Source organism: Coregonus clupeaformis, chromosome 13, assembly GCF_020615455.1.
Source record: "Coregonus clupeaformis isolate EN_2021a chromosome 13, ASM2061545v1, whole genome shotgun sequence".
NCBI classification, from domain to species: domain Eukaryota; kingdom Metazoa; phylum Chordata; class Actinopteri; order Salmoniformes; family Salmonidae; genus Coregonus; species Coregonus clupeaformis.
The window spans coordinates 57,108,302-57,131,240 of NC_059204.1; the positions used below are offsets into that span (position 1 = coordinate 57,108,302).

A 22,939-nucleotide genomic window follows, 5' to 3' on the forward strand; every position below is an offset into this window, starting at 1 on the left:
TAAGAGATACATTGTCAGATTAGAAATGAAATTACATTAATAATGGGGTTACAAAGTGCTCAGACACTGATATCCTACTGTGTGAAAAAATAGAGAATGTTTATAGGCTATTAGGCTAGATACCAGTCAGCCAGAGCCATTATACCTTGCACAGATGCAGGTTTACAGTTGGTACAGATTCTTCTTGTTAGGGAGTCTGTCGGAGAGTTTTGATGGTGAGAAATAGTGGAACAGATACATGCTTCATTTGTTTCATTTTATGATGTATGGTTACACCACACTCATGGCCTCATCAAAATACAATGACTTTGACAAAATACAAAGTTTTGACAAACTCTCCCACAACCCCTCATCACGGGGCAGCGAGTGGCTGTCATTACAGGAACACTGTGCCTGTCAGTAGCCCCAGCAGCAGCGCCCAGGGATCTCACCTTGATGTGCCTGAGAGCAGAGGCACTCATTCAGCTCAAGCCCTTCTCATCTGCCATGGATTAGATCAACAGAGACCTGAAACTCGACACCGTGTTCTACTTCAATCTATTTCCCCCTCTAGCTGTCTCAAACGTTCCATTATTTTTTTTTACTTTCTCATCCCTCAGGTGTCTTCACTTTTTCCTACACAGCCTTTCCCACTGATGCAATACCTTAATTAATGCAATGAGGACATATAATATTAGGATTTTATAAAGCAGTCAAGTGTATATGAAATAAAATGTATTTCATTATCGTGTGTTTACAGTGCAGTGTGTTTACTGTTTCACCAACAGAAAATATCCAAAGAGAAGCTGGCCTTGCAAGTGACTGTCAATCTCAGATGATCTACCATATTAACTCCATTTATAAGTATATGGAACTTGTTTATGTGTGACTGAAAATCAATACAGTGTCTTATCTGCTTGCATGTACCCCTCTATATTATTATAGAGACATACATCTATGGCCATGCAAATAATCTGGAACCAGACTGCAGTCCTCTTCTCCTGATCACCCCATTTCACAAGTTCTACCCTTAAGTAAACAAACACACCCACCAGACTTTACACTGGACATAGGCCATACAAACATGCATGCACACACACACACACAAACAAATGGCAACAACACTGGCAGTTAAGGTCTTCTCCTGTTAATCTTAGATGAATACTTTGCACTCTGATCCATGTTAGTCTGATGAATGCTGTGCATGTTCTTGTCATCACCTTACCCACATGGTTTGCTAATGAAAGAACACATCTGCATATCTTTAGCAGGAACATTAATGGTTTGTTTTGAGAAAGGCAGCATTTTAAATGAAAGGTAGAGCAGTAAAACCATTAGCACTACCATTGTCAGACAAGATGGCACATTTGATACACAAATTCTCCGGTGGGACCATAATGCACCTGTTATAAAACATAATTGATGAAATGAAACAATAAACTGAAGCCGAGGGCGATAGAAGAAAAGGAGTTGTGTAACAGTAGAACTTTCACTTTGAACAAGAAACATGACAACATTTTTTATGGAGGATTTGGGGTCTCTTTAAAAAGGTGTTGTCCTGTGGTTTGGATAACAAACATCCTGGCCTGCAATCCATGTTCACATTTTTCTCTTTCACAGAGCACTTTGTCTCTCTGAGGAATGTTGAGTAAGCCTCAAGGGCTCTTCAGTGAGGGCCAGGGGGATTGGAGGGGCTGGTGGATGCTACTGGTGAAGTGAAGCTCAGTGTAATAAGTGCAAGTCCCCTTTTCTCTCTTCTTTATCCTTTTATTCTGTGGGTCTCCTCCCCTCTCTATTTACCCCCATACATCTCTCTATCTTCCCTGCCCTGTCTTATACACATGTCTGTCTTGGTAGGTTTGGGACTATTTAGCATAATAAGTCATGAAGAAAATAGAGGGAACAAACTGGACACTATCAAGCATCCAGTTTCCCAGGCCAGGGGATGGATGGATCGATGCATGTTCATCTGCAGCCCCTTAGGTGCCCCTTGATAACAGTCTGTTTGTATCGCTGAGGTTTTCATTGGACAACATGTATTCCCAGGGACAGTTATACTTTGTATTCTGTACAGTACTCTATTCAGGCTAAGTTACATTTAGAGTTCTAGACCATTTTACTCAGCTTTTCCCATGAAGGCTAAACCCTTATAGAATCACGGTAAGAAAATTCCATGGATTTAGTGCCTTAAAGTGATAGTTTACCCCAGATTCAAAGGGTCAGACGTTTTCAAACTTCAACAGCGCTCTAATATCAAGATGAGTTCACACCCCAGACCATCAAGTTGTACAATTCAATGAATGGGAAAGATAGGCACCATTTGAAAAAGAGAAATTCTGACTGAGCAAGAGAGAGATCACTCTAACGCGAGTACATTTTAATAAAACCACCATAAAGTTGAGCATTCATTCACTAGAGTCTGGATTTCCGCTCACATTGAGTATCTTTATTCCTCCCAAGCTTGCACCTCATCATGCATGAGTAGATGACTAAAATGTAAAATGTAGATTCGGAGTCGAGAGCTGCACAGCAAGGATCATACATGAACCTACAGAGACATCTTCTGGCCATAGCCTGATTCAGACTTGAGATAAGAATACTTAACATGGACTTAGGTCAACATTTATTGACTTAAGTTAATAACTTATCTCAAGGCCCTAAGTGCATAAGAAATGTAAGCGTTTCCGCCCAGACCAAACCCTACGCTATTCTACTGGCACGTTACATACTAGTAAGACAATCAGAAATCAACCTTTTTTACTTGCATTTAAAGTGACAACATAACTGATACAGTGAGGGAAAAAAGTATTTGATCCCCTGCTGATTTTGTACGTTTGCCCACTGACAAAGAAATGATCAGTCTATAGTTTTAATGGTAGGTTTATTTGAACAGTGAGAGACAGAATAACAACAAGAAAATCCAGAAAAACACATGTCAAAAATGTTATAAATTGATTTGCATTTTAATGAGGGAAATAAGTATTTGACCCCCTCAATCAGAAAGATTTCTGGCTCCCAGGTGTCTTTTATACAGGTAACGAGCTGAGATTAGGAGCACACTCTTAAAGGGAGTGCTCCTAATCTCAGCTTGTTACCTGTATAAAAGACACCTGTCCACAGAAGAAATCAATCAATCAATCAGATTCCAAACTCTCCACCATGGCCAAGACCAAAGAGCTCTCCAAGGATGTCAGGGACATGATTGTAGACCTACACAAGGCTGGAATGGGCTACAAGACCATCGCCAAGCAGCTTGGCGAGAATGTGACAACAGTTGGTGTGATTATTCGCAAATGGAAGAAACACAAAATAACTGTCAATCTCCCTCGGCCTGGGGCTCCATGCAAGATCTCACCTCGTGGAGTTGCAATGATCATGAGAACGGTGAGGAATCAGCCCAGAACTACACGGGAGGATCTTGTCAATGATCTCAAGGCAGCTGGGCCCATAGTCACCAAGAAAACAATTGGTAACACACTACAACGTGAAGGACTGAAATCCTGCAGCGCCCGCAAGGTCCCCCTGCTCAAGAAAGCACATATACATGCCCGTCTGAAGTTTGCCAATGAACATCTGAATGATTCAGAGGAGAAATGGGTGAAAGTATTGTGGTCAGGTGAGACCAAAATGGAGCTCTTTGGCATCAACTCAACTCGCTGTGTTTGGAGGAGAAGGAATGCTGCCTATGACCCCATGAACACCATCTCCACAGTCAAACATGGAGATGGAACCATTATGCTTTGGGGGTGTTTTTCTGCTAAGGGGACAGGACAACTTCACCGCATCAAAGGGACGATGGACGGGGCCATGTACCGTCAAATCTTGGGTGAGAACCTCCTTCCCTCAGCCAGGGCATTGAAAATGGGTCGTAGATGGGTATTCCAGCATGACAATGACCCAAAACACACAGCCAAGTCAACAAAGGAGTGGCTCAAGAAGAAGCACATTAAGGTCCTGGAGTGGCCTAGCCAGTCTCCAGACCTTAATCCCATAGAAAATCTGTGGAGGGAGCTGAAGGTTTGAGTTGCCAACCGTCAGCCTCAAAACCTTAATGACTTGGAGAAGATCTGCAAAGAGGAGTGGGACAAAATCCCTCCTGAGATGTGTGCAAATCTGGTGGCCAACTACAAGAAACGTCTGACCTCTGTGATTGCCAACAAGGGTTTTGCCACCAAGTACTAAGTCATGTTTTGCAGAGGGGTAAAATACTTATTTCCCTCATTAAAATGCAAATCAATTTATAACATTTTTGACATGCGTTTTTCTGGATTTTTTTGTTGTTATTCTTTTTATATTCTGTCTCTCACTGTTCAAATAAACCTACCATTAAAATGATAGACTGCCCACTGACAAAGAAATGATCAAATATACAAAATCAGCAGGGGATCAAATACTTTTTCCCCCTCACTGTATACACAAACAAGATCAGACTGCAATGAAAAATGTCACATGCACCTTTTTGCTACCTTTAGAGTCATAATAATACTTGTATTTTCAGCACTTAACCCTCATAAATGAAAGTATCTACCTGCATTTTAATACATTATCTAAAAAAGACAGCAATGAAGCTGTAATCTCAAATTGCACTTCTCTGCTTAAATGCACACAAACACACGACAGCAGTATATTCACATTAGCAGTATAATAATAATAATAATATTTAATTTGTAGAGCGCATTTCCCACACTCCATGCAAAGTATAGGACCTACGATTTGGTTCCCATGATTGAGTCAAAACTTTTTATATCAATAACTGATCAATAGCCATACCAAGAAAATCCCCTCTGCTCTAAATTCAAATCATTAGAGGTGTTTCCCACTAGGCCTCCATACAGGCAGCATCCATGTACAGTCCATGTGGCCTAGTACAGTCACATCACACAAACAGAATAAAGTGGACAAGACTGTAAATGGTTCAAAGGTGTGGGAATGGCTGTAATAAACTTGAGTTAGTCCTCTCGCAGATATGCCTCAGGGATGTCTTCTTCCTCCATGGCAGCAGGTAGCTTGATCCTTTGGCTGTCCTCTGCATTGGACTCCTTTAGGTTCTTCTCTGCCTCCATAGAGAGCTGTCTGATCTGATCAACATGAGACTGCGCCACCTGGAGGCTGGTCTGTGCTGTCACAGACGCCTGGTCGGCACCTGAAAACACACACAGTCTACAACCAAGGACCAAAACTGACACAGAAGGTGGACACTCATTGTCTAGGTTCTCTATTCCCGCCCCCAATGAAATAATGACCTATCAGGAGCATCAGAATATAGTAGTAGGCCTATACTTCATTCAAACCTTTCATCTTAAAATACAAAATAATATATGTGTGCATTTGAAATAACTGACTACATTTTCATTTGATAAAAATGATAAATGATATAACTCATCACAATTGACTAAGAAACTACTATACATTACTGACAAATTATAATTAAAAGACACAAATTGGAATCTAAATTAATATTTTTCCATTCATACAACATGTAGGGTAAATTACCACAGTAGATTTTCCATGGTAAATGAGGAAATACTTTATTTCAGGTTGTACGGAATGATTGTCAAATAGTTAAAATCACCCTTAGTCTGTTCAAAAAGTAGGATTTGTTCCAATGATAATACCCACAAGAGCGCAAAAACATCTTGAAAAATGTTGGCAGCAATCAGGAATACAATAACCTCGACATCCGCTTTAGGGAGTGGTAAATCGGTGGCCAAAGGTTGCAATTGATATCAGCTGTGCAGGTAATTTTAGCACGTGTTAATGGTTTAACGAGAGATTACCAATGTTCCTTGCAATAGACCCAGAAGCACTGGTAGGTAGCCGGGTCCCAGATCTGTTTGTGCCATCATGTCATGTTTGGCATGACAAGGAGTGGCAAGAAGTGGAATGAGAGCACAAACAGACTGGTACCCAGGCTAACTAGTAGGAGTATAGACGGTTCAACCTGAAGTTAACATAAAAATCCTAACAAATCTACTCTATATCATCCAATGTGGGAGTAGGTACATAGGATACAGTACCTGCGTTGTATGCTGTTTCAGCTGCCAGTTTGGAGAGGTTGATGGCCATCATCCAGTTAGACTCAAACCTCTTACAGTCCTCCCTCAAATCACTCACCTAGACAAAGACAGCAAGAGATGGGACAAGGACAGGACTTGAGTTATTCATCCGGTAAAAATAAATACATACAAAACTGTATCTTGTTTTCCATTTATGTGATGTTAAATGAACAAATACAGTGAGTGAATGTTGACAGGGAATAGTCTAAGCTAACGAGGCAGGCCTGAGTAGTGCATGACCTTTGACCTCTGAAACCACTCTGTTGACACCTACCTCCTGGCGCTGGCGAACGATCACTTGCCACACAGAGTCCTCCTCCGCAGGGGTCAGCTTGCTGACTGAGGCAACATAGTGCTTGTGTATGGTCATCAGTGTATGTATAGTCTAGAGAGAAAATGTAAACATTAGCTAGCTGGATAACAGACACACACAAACTTACAAAACAAACCAACACTGACACATGCAAGTACATACTGTGTGTGTACACAAGTGTAGAGTGTTCCTCTGTAGCTCAATTGGTAGAGCATGGCGCTTGTAACGCCAGGGTAGTGGGTTCGATCCCCGGGACCACCCATACGTAAAAATTTATGCGCACGACTGTAAGTCGCTTTGGATAAAAGCGTCTGCTAAATGGCATATTATTTTATTATTTAGTGTACTAAAGTGAACGCTGCTGTGATGTCATACACTGCTCGTGTAGCTACAGTAGGGTTATCTGTGTTTGTGTGTCAAACCTAAGATAAAGCCACAGAACGACTGGAGAGTGCAGACTCCCCTGTCACAACACTGCCACAAATACATTTCAGAGTTTATGGATGGACAGTAGAATGAATCCACCGTAAAAGCTGAGTAGAGGAGAGTGGGGTCAGTTGAGCCACCCCTTGTTTCTAGGAAACGATACACAAAATCAATCATGTGACCACATATTTAGGAAGAGGTCCTCAATTCATGAGTCTGTGAAGGAAGAAACCACATGGAACAAAGTGGTAAGCAAGAATATATATATATATATATATATACACACTGCTCAAAAAAATAAAGGGAACACTTAAACAACACAATGCAACTCCAAGTCAATCACACTTCTGTGAAATCAAACTGTCCACTTAGGAAGCAACACTGATTGACAATCAATTTCACATGTTGTTGTGCAAATGGAATAGACAACAGGTGGAAATTATAGGCAATTAGCAAGACACCCCCAATAAAGGACTGGTTTTGCAGGTGGTGACCACAGACCACTTCTCAGTTCCTATGCTTACTGGCTGATGTTTTGGTCACTTTTGAATGCTGGCGGTGCTTTCACTCTAGTGTTAGCATGAGACGGAGTTTACAACCCACACAAGTGGCTCAGGTAGTGCAGCTCATCCAGGATGGCACATCAATGCGAGCTGTGGCAAGAAGGTTTGCTGTGTCTGTCAGCGTAGTGTCCAGAGCATGGAGGCGCTACCAGGAGACAGGCCAGTACATCAGGAGACATGGAGGAGGCCGTAGGAGGGGAACAACCCAGCAGCAGGACTGCTACCTCCACCTTTGTGCAAGGAGGAGCAGGAGGAGCACTGCCAGAGCCCTGCAAAATGACCTCCAGCAGGCCACAAATGTGCATGTGTCTGCTCAAACGTTCAGAAACCGACTCCATGAGGGTGGTATGAGGGCCCGACGTCCACAGGTGGGGGTTGTGCTTACAGCCCAACACCGTGCAGGACATTTGGCATTTGCCAGAGAACACCAAGATTGGCAGATGAAAGCAGGTTCACACTGAGCACATGTGACAGACGTGACAGTCTGGAGACGCCGTGGAGAACGTTCTGCTGCCTGCAACATCCTCCAGCATGACCGGTTTGGCGGTGGGTCAGTCATGGTGTGGGGTGGCATTTCTTTGGGGGGCCGCACAGCCCTCCATGTGCTCGCCAGAGGTAGCCTGTCTGCCATTAGGTACCGAGATGAGATCCTCAGACCCCTTGTGAGACCATATGCTGGTGCGGTTGGCCCTGGGTTCCTCCTAATGCAAGACAATGCTAGACCTCATGTGGCTGGAGTGTGTCAGCAGTTCCTGCAAGAGGAAGGCATTGATGCTATGGACTGGCCCGCCCGTTCCCCAGACCTGAATCCAATTGAGCCCATCTGGGACATCATGTCTCGCTCCATCCACCAACGCCACGTTGCACCACAGACTGTCCAGGAGTTGGCGGATGCTTTAGTCCAGGTCTGGGAGGAGATCCCTCAGGAGACCATCCGCCACCTCATCAGGAGCATGCCCAGGCGTTGTAGGGAGGTCATACAGGCACGTGGAGGCCACACACACTACTGAGCCTCATTTTGACAAAGTTGGATCAGCCTGTAGTGTGGTTTTCCACTTTAATTTTGAGGGTGACTCCAAATCCAGACCTCCATGGTTTGATAAATTTGATTTCCATTGATAATTTTTGTGTGATTTTGTTGTCAGCACATTCAACTATGTAAAGAAAAAAGTATTTAATACGATTATTTCATTCATTCAGATCTAGGATGTGTTGTTTAAGTGTTCCCTTTATTTTTTTGAGCAGTATATATATATATATATAACACACACACACACACACACACACACATACAAAAGTATGTGGACACCGCTTCAAATGAGTGTATTTGGCTAGTTCAGCCACACCTGTTGCTGTCAGGTATTTAAAATTGAGCACACAGCCATGCAATCTCCATAGACAAACATTGGCAGTAGAATGGCCTTACCGAAGAGCTCAGTGACTTCCAACGTGGCGCCATTATAGGATGCCATCTTTCCAACAAGTCAGTTCTTCAAATGTCTGCCCTGCTAGAGCTGCCCCGGTCAACTGTAAGTGCTGTTATTGTGAAGTGGAAACGCCTAGGAGCAACAACAACTCAGCCGCAAAGTGTACATTCTTCGTGTTCTGAGAGGTCTGCCATCTTATGTTCCGTGATTCTAGAAGCAAAAGCACTAGTTTAGAACGCCGACATATACTGAAATGGGACAATATTAGAAGTTCAGATTCATAAGCTACAGGCAGAGTGGGACCCACGAGTGCTGATGCGCATAAAAATAATCTGTCCTCTGTTGCAACACTCACTACAGAGTTCCAAACTGCCTCTGGAAGCAACATCAGCACAATCATAGTTTGTCGGGAGCTTTATGAAATGGGTTTCCATGGCCAAGCAGCCGCACACAAGCCTAAGATCACCGTGCGCAATGCCAAGCGTCGACGGGAGTGGTGTAAAGCTCACCGCCATTGGACTCTGGAGCAGTGGAAATATGTTCTCTGGTGTGATGAGTCACACTTCACCATCTGGCAGTCCGATGGACGAATCTGGGTTTGGCGGATGCCCGGAGAACGCTACCTGCCCCAATGCATAGTGCCAACTGTAAAGTTTGGTGGAGGAGGAATAATGGTCTGGGGCTGTTTTCATGGTTCGGGCTAGGCCCCTTAGTTCCAGTGAAGGGAAATCTTAACGCTACAGCATACAATTACATTCTAGATGATTCTGTGCTTGGGCAAGGCCCTTACCTGTTTCAGCATGACAATGCCCCCATGCACAAAGCAAGGTCCATACAGAAATGGTTTGTCGAGATCGGTGTGGAAGAACTTGACTGGCCTGCACAGAGACCTGACCTCAACCCAATCGAACACCTTTGGGATGAATTGGAATGCCGACTGCGAGCCAGGCCTAATCGCCCAACATCAGTGCCCAAACTCACTAATGCTGGTGGCTGAATGGAAGCAGCAAAGTCACTGCAGCAATGTTCCAACATCTAGTGGAAAGCCTTCCCAGAAGAGTGGAGGATGTTATAGCAGCAAAGGGCGGACCAACTCCATATTAATGCCCATGATTTTGGAATGAGATGGTTGACGAGCAGGTGTCCGCATATTTTTGGTCATGTAGTGTATGTCCAAAAAACCAAACAGATTTTCACAAAGTCAAATTAATGTATTGTGTCATAGGTTTCATGATGCTTGTATCTAAACCAAAGTAGATCGTTTTCTACATCGTGGTCTTTATAAGCTACAATATGAGGTCCTAAACCTAGCATGAAAGTGCATCCTTGTAGCTGTGTGGGCTAATATAGTCAAAACGTTTGCCTTGGGGTAAGTTGAGCCAACAGCCACCATACCCCATACAAATGATTATATTTTGTCTGTTTTATACATAATATGCATAGTATCTTTGCAATGTGTCATACATATGAACTCAATATTTGCATTGTTACAGAGCAAACATCATTGTATACAGAAGTAAAACAAGCAGGGGTCTAGCCCCCCTTGAGGTTCTTGAGAGAGCAGCCAAGGAAGTGAGCGAAGGGAAGAAGTCCATTTGAGCAGCAGCAAGATATTTTTTTTTTTTACTGAATGACACTGAAGAGATAAATTCACTAAAAAACAAACTAACATGTACTTTGTGAAAGAGAGGCTATGACAGAGTAGCAGAGGCACACAAGGTCTTATCTGATGGCATGGAGTCTGAGCTTGCTAATCATATCAAGAATCTCGCAGACCAGTTTCATGGGCTTAGTAGCCTCAAATGCAGAGAACTTTCCTATGAATTGGCACATCGAATCAACATTCCTGTCCCAGACAACTGGCCAAGAAATGTAAGGGTAAGTGATATTGAACAGCGAGAGATCTGTATCTGAATGTAGGCATACATTTAAGATATACAATATATCACAGCCCCATTCCATGAATTAAACTGACCCACCAGCACCATCACCTACTTACCTCAAGGCGGCTCAACTTACCCTGTCCCTATGCTCAACTTACCCATTACCTGGACAAGCTATGTTTTCAAAACGGATGTTTACATGAATTCTGATTCTTTCTAAGGATACACAACATCCTGATATATAATAGATATCTTTAATAGAAAGAATACTATACTTTCCTTGACGTAGTGATGCTGAATGTAAATAGCTCAGCATACCCTACTCTCCCCTACTACAGTTAATTATGCTGAATACTGGCCTATATGAGAAACACTTTAGTGACATATTTAGGGTGTTAGTTGACACAACAAACAATGGACGCTATGCAAGAATTCTACAAAAAAACGAAATGTCAATGTGATCATTAAAATACAAAAACATCATTTGAAAACAATGTGGCAGTGGTCCTCTGTAGCTCAGCTGGTAGAGCACGGAGCTTGTAACGCCAGGGTAGTGGGTTCGATCCCCGGGACCACCCATACACAAAAAAATGTATGCACTCATGACTGTAAGTCGCTTTGGATAAAAGCGTCTGCTAAATGGCATATTATTATTACTACCATGACTAAAAATCCCAATACTATACATTATGATATTTACACGACATGAGCCCAAATGTAAAGCAAGTGCCGCGCTAAGGACATTCAAATTTGTTTTGTGAAACCCGCGAAATCGGTGCGAACATATTTGCTCTTTGCAAGGGTATTCCTCAACCTGTCAGAGTAAGATGGATGTGACATTGTATTGCCAAGAAGTATGGGAATGTCCTGAGGGTGTTTCACAGTCATTGGATGTCTTTTGACTGAAATAAGGTCAAATGTGTTTTCTTCACTTCTGTCATTGATGTTTTCAGAGATGTATGGGTTGTCATGGATTGGTCCAAATTCACCTTTCGCCACCCCCATTTCCATGACGAGTGCTAGCTTGCTAACTGTGTGGGAGTGCCTGACGCCGTTCGCGGAGGCAACGAGCCGGGCAAGAGGCAGCACTGCGTGGCATTGGCTCTATTGTGCCAGTGGCTAATTTTGTGATTGATGGTTTATTCTTTCAAGTAAAAACTACCAGAATTCAATGGCTATAGCCCTACAATCAATAAAAACATAGCTAAATAACAGTTAATTGAAAATGTGTCCCATCTACAGTATCTTTCTGTGCAGCTGGCTAGCAGGCAGCTCACTGTCTCTTCTGTGCCTAGGCAAATTATTTGCTGCAGTTAAACCTCCCATCACCAAGAGTAACTCATCAACACCAAAAATAACATTCCAATGTAACCCAACTCAGGTGTAGGCCTACCTTATAAGTAAGCTATGTTATTAGACTAGTAGCCTTTTGTGTTGAAGTTCAGACTTAGTGAGAAGTGTGCATCTGTTAGGCTGTGTGTGATGGTGTTTGTCTGTGTTGGTGGGGATGCTGTGTGGTGTGTGTATTAAGAAACTAATTTCCATAAAGTAGTACAAAAAGTTGTATTCTAATTTCATAAATTGTTTCAAACTCTCAGGTTTGCATAAAGCATTAAGATTTGTTAATAATATGACCACCCTACCTTAAATTATTGGTCTTAAATTACTGTAAATATGTATTCCATACGGCCTAATTTGTATATGACGTGCCTAATTTGCATAATAGAACATTTAAATAAATAAAAATATACTTTAATTTGAATCATCCCTGTTCTACATCAGCCCTGAAAATGTCATAACAATATGACCACGCTATCTTGTGATATTGGACAAAATTTGTTGAATTTAAGAATCCAGACTTGGTGCCATAATTGACTAGGGATTAACATTGACCTGTACGTGACCTTTGTGACTTTTTCTGACAACTTGAAAATATGATCTCAGCTATGGTAAGTCCTATCCTAATGAAATAAAGTGTTCTGTGTTCCTGCAAAGCTTCTGTATAGCATGGAATACAAAGTATATATATATATAAAGTTTGTATATATATACAAAGTATATATATATATAAAGTTTAATTTTGTCCCCTAACACATGGTAATGTGAAAAAGTGGTTACCTTGACGTACTGTGTGAATGAGTCTACCAGTGCCAGGGTGGTCTGAGAGAGGAAGGTGTTGGTGCTGTCTGTGACCAATGAGGATGCCCTGCGGACCAAGGCCTCATGAGACAGGTTGTCTTGTTTCTAGAAAAGAGGGCATAGAGATGGATGGTTAGTTTAGCTAGAGTTTTATTTTTGGTTTAGTTTTCCACTGAATTGGAACATGAAACTGATGAAGGAATCTACAACTGGCTTACTAGGCTGCATGACTAGCTAACTGTATATCATTTAAATGTGTAAAACAACCTGTGAGAAGGGCACTGCACATAGGCCACCAATAGCAGACAGGGATATCCAGTTCTTCCGGATCGTCGTGGGGAATTTCATGACCTGTCGGCGCACCAACGCCCCACTGAGTCTCACTAAGTTTGAGGCATAGCTAAAAGGACAGCGAAAAAAAATGTAAATCACGAAGTGAATTGCCATTTCAAGATACCACAACCTAAGTGTAATGAAGTAGCCACGACAAGAGTAGTTAGCTAAGAACAGTAGCTAAATAATCTGATATATATATAGCTAACGTTAGCTAGGTAGCTCGCTCGAATAGCTAGTTTTTGTTTCGACATATCCAAACGCTAACTAACGTTAACCCATTGGACATACACCGGCCTTACATAGCCTATATATAATTTAGTACGTGAATTGACAAAATTACGTTGACATGATTAGCTAATAGCTCGATAACTTACCTCAGACCAATACAAAACACACCTCTCCTGAACGCCGCCATATTGGTCTGACGCAACAGGAAGTAGTTGTTGTTGTTGTTGCTGCTGCTTCTTCTGCTGCTTCTTCTTCTTCTTCTTCTTCTTCTTCTTCTTCTTCTTCTTCTTCTTCTTCTTCTTCTTCTTCTTCTTCTTTATTATTATTATTATTATTGGCGATCGCACAATTTAATGTGCATTCAGCCAACTACCGTGCGGGGATGGAAACAGGATTCCCCAAAATGGAACAAAATACCAAAAAATCTTTAAAAAATAAAAACAACTTTTCTGAAAAAAACTGAAATAAATATCTGATCCCTACACAGGCTCAAGGGGAACCTGGGAGGGCGGGGTCTTCCGGCGCCAGTACCCCTTGCAAGTCTTCAGGTCCTTAAGTCCCCAAAACGTTTCTGCCGCAGACACAATAATGTCCAGTTTCTTAGATTTCTTTGAGACTTGTGCTGTACAGTTTATAACTGTGGCATTCATTGCCACAAAATCCACCTTCTTAACACACAGGGTATCAGGTAGCTTAGTGGTTAAGAGCGTTGTGCCAGTTCTAATCCCTGAGCCGACTAGGTGAAAAATCTGTCGATGTGCCCTTGAGCAAGGCACCCTAATTGCTCCTGTAAGTCGCTCTGGATAAGAGCGTCTGCTAAATGACTAAAAATGTAAAAATGTATATTTTGAGTGGCAGCAAACATTTACTACCTTATCTTCACTAGCATCATTTGTTTTCGCAATTCTTTTAAATTGCCTCCGCATAGGAGATTCGATTGACCACTAACTTTTGCCACCTTAATCGCCTTCACCCTTACAGGGCATTCCAGGAACTCGGGATCATGATCCCCACCACAATTGCAACACCGTCGTCCTTCTGCACATCGTTCTTCAATATACTCTGTCCGTCTGCACACTTGAAACATGGCCAAATCCTTTACAATTCTTACACTGCAATGGTTTGGGGACCAAAGCTCTTACAGCGTATTTTACATAACCAAGCTTCACATGCGTAGGTATTTGCTCTTTATCAAAAAACAACTGGACTGACAGACTTTCTTATTTTTCTCCATTCACCCAGCGGGTCAGAAGCCGGGCGCCAACCACACCAGGAATTATCTTCAGGGATTCAACCTGAACATCCGTCGTCACCCCTGAGATGACTCCTTTGATGGGTGCTCTACTCCGAAGTTCAAAACACAAAACTTCTGTTGTCCGGATTCTTTTGAGGCTCACTGAAATCTTCCTCTGTTCTTCAGAAATACAATTAATCAAAATAAGACCACTGCTGGTCACTCTGACAGACTCCACTTCTCCCAGTGCATACTTCACCATTTGACACCTCAAACGGCTCTCCCACATATGCATCCTTACTCAACCAACGCATCCCAACAAGAAGTATCCTCCACTCCAATTTTAGACCATTTCCTTTTTGTTCCAGTTTTCGATACTACTGTTGTCCATTCAGAACATTCGTCTTCACCAACTTTGCTCGACGCGCTGCTTGATTCGAACTCATCCTCCACTTCCGCCATCTTTCTCTGACACGCCTTTTCCTCCTGCCCTTCCACGTCTCTACGTAAATCGTCCGATTCCACGCTTTCCCCCGAATGTAGCTATATTTTCCAGTTACAGTGGCCTCAGGAAGTTCTTTCTTCTTATTCGATGTGGTTTAACAACAGTTGGCATCCAATATTAATGGTGCATTACCGTCACCAGCTGGACGGGGTATTGAACCAAAACAATAATATCAATTGGGGGAAAGGGGGAAAAACGACATCATACAAAATTTAAAAAATGGACACCTCAACAAACAAAACGCATCCCACTTATTAAATCACAGTTAATTCCAAAATACATCCCTACACAGGCTAACGGCAATTTTTAGCAAGGTCTCGGCTGTGAAATCACAAAGACCCAAGAAACGTTCAGCTGCATTCACAATGATTCCAATTTTCTCCAACTTCTTCTCGGCTTGTGCTGTACAGTCTATGACCATTGCAATAAATAATAAAGTCCACCTTTTTAACATGTAACATTTCACGATCCCTCGGTTGATGAGAAACCTCTACTGGTCGTGGTGGCTCTACTACCATTATTTCTTCCCCGCCACTCGTTCCTTCCAATCTTCTCACAGTCTCCAGATAGGAGACACGCTGAACACCCCTTACTCAATCACTCAATCAAATTTGTTTATAAAGCATCAGCAGATGTCACAAAGTGCTTATACAGAAACCCAGCCTAAAACCCCAAACAGCAAGCAATGCAGATGTAGAAGCACGGTGGCTAGGAAAAACTCCCTAGAAAGGCCGGTACTTAGGTAGAAACCTAGAGAGGAACCAGGCTCTGAGGGGTGGCCAGTCCTCTTCTAGCTGTGCCGGGTGGAGATTATAAGTGTACATGGCCATTAAGGCTAGATCGTTCTTCAAGATGTTCAAATGTTCATAGATGACCAGCAGGGGCAAATAATAATCACAGTGGTTGTAGAGGGTGCAACAGGTCAGCATCTCAGGAGTAAATGTCAGTTGGCTTTTCATAGCCAATAATTCAGAGGTTGAGACAGCAGGTGCGGTAGAGAGAGAGAGGGAGAGGGAGAGGGAGAGAGCGGGTCGAAAACAGCAGGTCCGGGACAAGGTAGCACGTCCGGTGAACAGGTCAGGGTTCCATAGCCGCAGGCAGAACAGTTGAAACTAGAGCAGCAGCATGACAAGGTAGCACGTCTGGTGAACAGGTCATGGTTCCATAGCCACAGGCAAAACAGCAGAAACAGGATCAGCAGCACAACCAGGTGGGCTGGGGACGGGGACAGCCAGGAGTCGTCAGGCCAGGTAGTCCTGAGAAAGGGTTCAGGTCCTCCGGGAGGGGATAGAGGAGAGAGAGAGAGAGAGAGAGAGAGAGAGAGATAGGAGAATTAGAGGGAGCATACTTAAGTTCACACAGGACACCAGATAAGACAGGAGAATTCCACCAGATAGGACAGACTGACCCTAGCCCCCCGGCACATAGACTATTGCAGCATAGATACTGGAGGCTGAGACTCAACCACACAAGTTGAGTATAGCGAAAAAAGCCTGTCACGACGTGACGCACCCCTCCTAGGGATGGCATGGAAGAGCACTAGTAAGCTAGTGACACAGCCCCCGTAAAAGGTGTCAGAGGCAGAGAATCCCAGTGGAGAGAGGGGAGTCGGCCAGGCAGAGACAGCAAGGGCAGTTTGTCACTCTAGTGATCACTCCTTTCAATGGTGCCCTGCTCTGGAGAGGAAAGCAAGTCACAGTTCTTGTCCCCATATACGTGATGTGAGCGCACGCTCCCTCTGGACAGCAGAAATGCAAAAAAATCTACACGATTCCACTTCGAGTCACTTTCACTGACCCAACATTCCCCAACCTCTTCTCCATCCAACCTGACACCACATATGAATCAGCCAGAAGGCAAGGATCCAGTCTCTCCAAAATTCTCATTCCCACTGGGCAAAGAAACATCTTTATCACCATCGGGACGAGGCTCAAACTCGGCATTCTTCACCGCACCTGGCACCGCAGTCAATTCATCCTCGTTATGTTCAATTTCCTTCTACAGCACTCCATATTTACTCATAATATGTTCCACTTTCTTCCTTTTTTTTCTGCCCGCATTCTTACCAACCTCAATGGTTACCCCTGACTTCATCTCCAAATCCTACAACCATTCGGGCGTACCCATCATCTTGTGATTCATCCCGCTTCTCCATCAACCCAAAGAGGAATTCTTCTTCTGTGGGTTTTATGGCGGACTACAATCCTAAAAGGTGTATTGCCGCCACCAACTGAAAAAACAAAGTAAAAAGAAAATCCATACATGATAGGCAAAATTAACTTAATTCACCCAAATAAAAATAGTACATTGACAAAAACAAAACTCCCACTTCTTCCTTCAAATCTCCATATCTCCCTTCTCAGGCTCTGGGGCCTGAGAGGCTGGTACGGCTTGTGACAATCCTCCATGCAACTCCTCGGCCGAGAAGTCTTTCAGTCCCAGGAACTGCTCCGCCACATTCACAATGATATCTATTTACCTGGACTTCCTCTCCACCTTGGTAGTGCCATTAATCACTTGGGATACATGCTCTGACTGTAGTTTATATACCCCAACTGCTCTTGAGTACGGAGAGAATCCATATCAAAAAACAAAAGAGCAGATAGACTCTTCACTTTTTCTTCATTCACCACATGATTCAACCGATGTGCATCAATCACTCCTGAGGGGTTCCCTGTTCCGAAGAGACACACACGACACGTCAAACTTCTCAAATCGGGTGAGACGCAACACACGTTCCTTCTGATCCTCAAAAGCACAAAAACTGAAAACAAGTCCCTCCTCTTGTGATCCTCACAGCCTTCACTTTACCCAGCACTCTCTCCACCAGTTTGGATATCTAAAATGGATTCTTCAAGATTGGTAATCCTATCAGCTGCTCCTCATTAACAAACCGTACTTCTACAAGATAAGAAGGGTCATTCTCATCACTGTACTCTACTTTGCTCCGCCATCTTTTTCCCACTGCACGATTCCTGCACAATGAATCCTGGCCTTGGTGCACATATGAGATATTCAACATGTATTGTATTCAGCAGAGCTGACAACTCTCCCCAAACTACTCTGTGGAACACCAAGGAAGAAAGGCAGATCAAACTGCATGAGTTGTTTGGCACTGAACTTCATCAGCAGTAAATGCTTCTAATAAATCAAGTTGTCACCCAAAGAGGAAGTTCTTCTTCTTTAAATTTGTATTGGCGGATCGCAACCAACTGAAAGGTGCATACACCGCCACCTACTGTACTGTGAGATCGGTCACATCCCCCCTATTCATCTATTTATCTTATCTAGCCCTGTGTTTCCCCAGAGGAGGCTGGTGGGAGGAGCTAGAGGAGGACAGGTTTATTTGTAAGTGTTTGGAGTTCTTCCAGATCTATCTCTCTTTGTCGTGCTTCCAGCTCCATCTCTTTTAATCGAATCACATGCTCACGTTCCTGTTGTTGTTGTCTGGCTGCACGTTTTCTTTACCTTTCCTTGTGCTCGAGCTCTAATTTCTGTTGCTCCAATGTTTTCTCACGTTCTCTTTCCCTTTCCTGGTGCTCAAGCAAACATTTATTCTGTTCCCAATTTGTCTTTAGTTCTACTTCTCGCAGTTGCACGTCTACGGGGTGTACTCTACCACCTGCAGGACCCTTTTCATCATCCTCCCTCTCCGTAAGGATTTCCTCCTCCACCAAAGCAGTATAGATGTCATAATGCTTAGCAATAATCAGCAGATTCGCCTTTGTACATTTATCTTGCATCACCCATGTAGGGTTTTCCACAAAACTTAAAGTCCATGGCTTTTTTTTATATAAGCCTGTGTGTTTATGCAAGTTTCAAAATGATTCCACCAATCTTATAACCCCTCTGGGTGGATGTCAGTGACAAACTCTACCACAAGTGTCTTTTGAACACTCAAATATCTGGGCACAGTAGCACTTCAGAGTAGGTGATTAGAGCGACTACCATACTCATGGAAAACAAGATCCCGGACGAGCCCCCATTTTGTTAAGTTCCACAGCAAGAAACCAAAAATTGTTGCTCAAACAGAAGGGGGAACTAACAACAACCAAAACTTTACAGGTAGGGTTCTAGGAGGGGTTCTGAAAGACACTCATGGGGGTGTCCACTGAAAGTTGACTAGCAACAACAACTGGGACCTAAAAGACACACCCACTAAATTTGCCCAAGAGGCAAACAAAACTAAAAACCCACACCAAACTTAAAGACAGGAAGTAAACCAAAAACTTGAGCAAAACGAAAACAGGGAAGAACAGATAAAGGATTGTTTTTTAGAAATCAAATAGGAGGAGCCAACTAATGGTGAAACGCCTTCTGACTAACGAGATGACAAGCCAGCACAGGTGTAACACATACTGACTAATGAGGTGACACCAATCAGTATGCCCAATGTGCTAACATCCAACCTCGAAATATAAATGTAAAAGCCAAGGCCTGTCAGAATAGTAAGTACTGTAGTATTCTATAGTAAACTGTAATCATTTTTTATGTGGGTAATAGTAAACTGTTCAAATAGTTATTGTATCATGATTTGCCGCAATGTCGCATCAACTCAAAAAGCTCTACCAGCCCAAGAGGATGTTGGTCCGACCACATAAAACTATCTCAGTGTAAAAAAATACCCAGTGTGAATCTGCCGCATCGCCTGCATAATTTACACACTTTAGAAAACCTCCATGAAATTATCGAGCTACAAACTAAATGTTCTGTACAATGTGTGAAAAATGAAAAATGTATGCACTCACTAACTGTAAGTCGCTCTGGATAAGAGCGTCTGCTAAATGACTAAAATGTAAAAATGTGTGTCATTAGGCCTACCCTAGAGTTGGTGGATTTTCCCTCTGCACTCTTTTGTGTCCATAAAATGTTTCTGTGAATTTAACTTGTTGTGTAAACATATCTGCCCAGTGCACAAAGTGTAGAGTTTAAGATAAATTTGAGTCTGTCAGTGATCTCAGCATGAGTTAATTTGGGTAGTGCAATGTCTCTGACTTGTTTCCCAGCTAACACATTTGGTTATTTCGAAGTTGTGTGAACGTACGTTTTTGGTTTCCCATTGGTTCTGGGAACGAAGCCATAGGTTCCGTTTTTTAAACGTTCTGAGAATGGAAGTTAACATTTCACCTGTTCTGGGAACATACATTTTTATGTTGCAGGGAGGTTCTGAGAACGTTTTACTATGGTTCCCTAAGTTTTCCTGGGAGGTTTTAACGTTTTGTGAATGAAAATTATAGGTTATTTGAAAGTAATGAAATAACATACTGAGAACATGTTTCAATAAGACTTTTACTAACGCTGCTAGTTTAGGTTAACTGCTTTGAACTCCAAGCAGAGAGAGGACACATGGAAATTAATTTGCTTAGGCATTAATCATGCAAACACATTTCTTTTTTATTGTGGCACGGTGTCAGTGAGATAGGAGCCTATGATCTTCTGTTCTCTACCTATGGAATTAGTCCACTGCACCACCAGGATGGAGCTAGCATGTTCATTTTAGTTTGTTCAAACAGCCCCTTTCAAAGGAAACAAGCACTCATTAAGATCAGGTGTGGCCAATTAGTGGGCGCGGCCAACACACCTGAACACACTTAACAAGATAGAGGAGAGAGAGAGTTTTGTTGATGCTGAAAACGGAATGTATGTTTTAAATAACATTCTTAGAACATTCTTTGAATGTTACGAATGCTTTTATGGAAAGTTTTTTTAATTTTCTGAGAACATGAGTCATGACTTTAAATAGAACAATGAGGAAACCTGCAGAAAACATGCTGAAGTACTGAAATTCACACAGAAGAACGTTGTTTTTGAATGTTCTCTGAACAATTTGAGAACATTACTTTAAATAAAAATATGAGGAAACCTGTAGGAAACGTTACGCTGAATACTGAAATTCCCATCTAAGAAATGTATGGTTCTCAGAAAGTTATGTGCTAGCTGGGTATCCTGCACCATTCCCAGAATTTGCGGGAAGGTTGTATGCAAAATAACCATAGGACAACCATGCTCTCACCAAGCTCTAAGAAACATATGGTTCTCCGAACGTTATGTGCTGGCTGGGTTGTCTGTTTCCTGTTGTTTGTGGGCTCTCTCTTCCCTTTAGGATTAATGTAGTCCCTGGGATATGCTGCAATCTAATTTTCTGTTGTGAATTATTGATGAACCTTCTGTAATGACTTAGGCCTATTCTTAATGACTTGGGCTACTCTTCAGTAAATACATATCAAGTATGTGAGAAAATAAGAGTTAAAGAAAATGGTAAAGCATTTTTTTGCTGATATCAAATAGTCTTATATTAATCATCAATGGCCTGGTTTGGTAAATGGAAGTGTAATACAGTGTAATACTGTTGTTGTATTATCACGCCTGTATTTCTGTGGAGGAAACAGGGGTTTGTAGTGGTTTTTCGCCTTGCTTGCTCGTGAGGGATAAGGGGTCAAATGTTAAAATGATTTAACCATAGGTAAAAGTAGAGTTGTCTAGCATATGCTGTCTTCCACCTGACTTCCTAAATGTCCTTTCCTGTCATCCAAAATTGACAAGGCTTGTAAATAATCCTATAGCCATGTTGTGGACATTACACACAGCGGTGGGGAATGTTACAGCATGAGATGCAAGAAGGCAGGGTAGGAGGTAGTGCAGGCTCTGAGACAGGCAGGAAGTAGGAATAATAGAAACATGTTTTAAATCAAAACAAAAAATGGTTCTACACAGTAAATGAGCTATGTAGGAGAAAGCTCTGCCACAACAAGATATCCAACATCTTGTGATCAGAGCCCACATAAAATATACTACAGTTTACTATAGAATACTACAGTACTTACTATAGAATTCTGTAGTAAACTGTAGAATACTATACTACACACTGTAGTATTCCTCGATCATGTGTAGTAGTTGGTATATCATTTTGTAATATACTGTAGAATGCTATAGTAAATACTCCAATATTATCCACAAAAAACACTGTAGTAAATACTACAGAAATGTCTGCAAAAACATTACAGTCCGCAAAAACACATACTTTTTTTTTTTTACCATAGTAAATGCTATAGTATTTAATTAGCATACAGTGGGGGGAAAAAGTATTTGATCCCCTGCTGATTTTGTACATTTGCCCACTGACAAAGAAATGATCAGTCTATAATTTTAATGGTAGGTTTATTTGAACAGTGAGAGACAGAATAACAAAAAAAAATCCAGAAAAATGCATGTCAAAAATGTTATAAATTGATTTGCATTTTAATGAGGGAAATAAGTATTTGACCCCCTCTCAATCAGAAAGATTTCTGGCTCCCAGGTGTCTTTTATACAGGTAACGAGCTGAGATTAGGAGCACACTCTTAAAGGGAGTGCTCATAATCTCAGCTTGTTACCTGTATAAAAGACACCTGTCCACAGAAGCAATCAATCAATCAGATTCCAAACTCTCCACCATGGCCAAGACCAAAGAGCTCTCCAAGGATGTCAGGGACAAGATTGTAGACCTACACAAGGCTGGAATGGGCTACAAGACCATCGCTAAGCAGCTTGGTGAGAAGGTGACAACAGTTGGTGCGATTATTCACAAATTGAAGAAACACAAAATAACTGTCAATCTCCCTCGGCCTGGGGCTCCATGCAAGATCTCACCTCGTGGAGTTGCAATGATCATGAGAACGGTGAGGAATCAGCCCAGAACTACACGGGAGGATCTTGTCAATGATCTCAAGGCAGCTGGGACCATAGTCACCAAGAAAACAATTGGTAACACACTACGCCGTGAATCCTGCAGCGCCCGCAAGGTCCCCTTGCTCAAGAAAGCACATATACATGCCCGTCTGAAGTTTGCCAATGAACATCTGAATGATTCA

At 42.3% G+C, this 22,939-nt stretch overlaps 1 protein-coding gene across 1 annotated transcript; it reads right to left on the bottom strand.

Annotated features, from left to right (window-relative positions):
* Positions 1-4,893: 4,893 nt before the first annotated feature.
* Positions 4,894-13,581, bottom strand: diablob (diablo, IAP-binding mitochondrial protein b). Its single transcript, XM_041894988.1, has 6 exons — positions 13,497-13,581; positions 13,054-13,186; positions 12,766-12,891; positions 6,310-6,420; positions 5,997-6,093; positions 4,894-5,122 (listed from the first exon to the last, which is right to left on the bottom strand). The coding sequence occupies exons 1-6, from the start codon at positions 13,535-13,537 to the stop codon at positions 4,929-4,931; spliced, it is 702 nt and encodes a 233-aa protein (XP_041750922.1). The 5' UTR covers positions 13,538-13,581; the 3' UTR covers positions 4,894-4,928.
* Between the last annotated feature and the right edge of the window lie 9,358 nt (positions 13,582-22,939).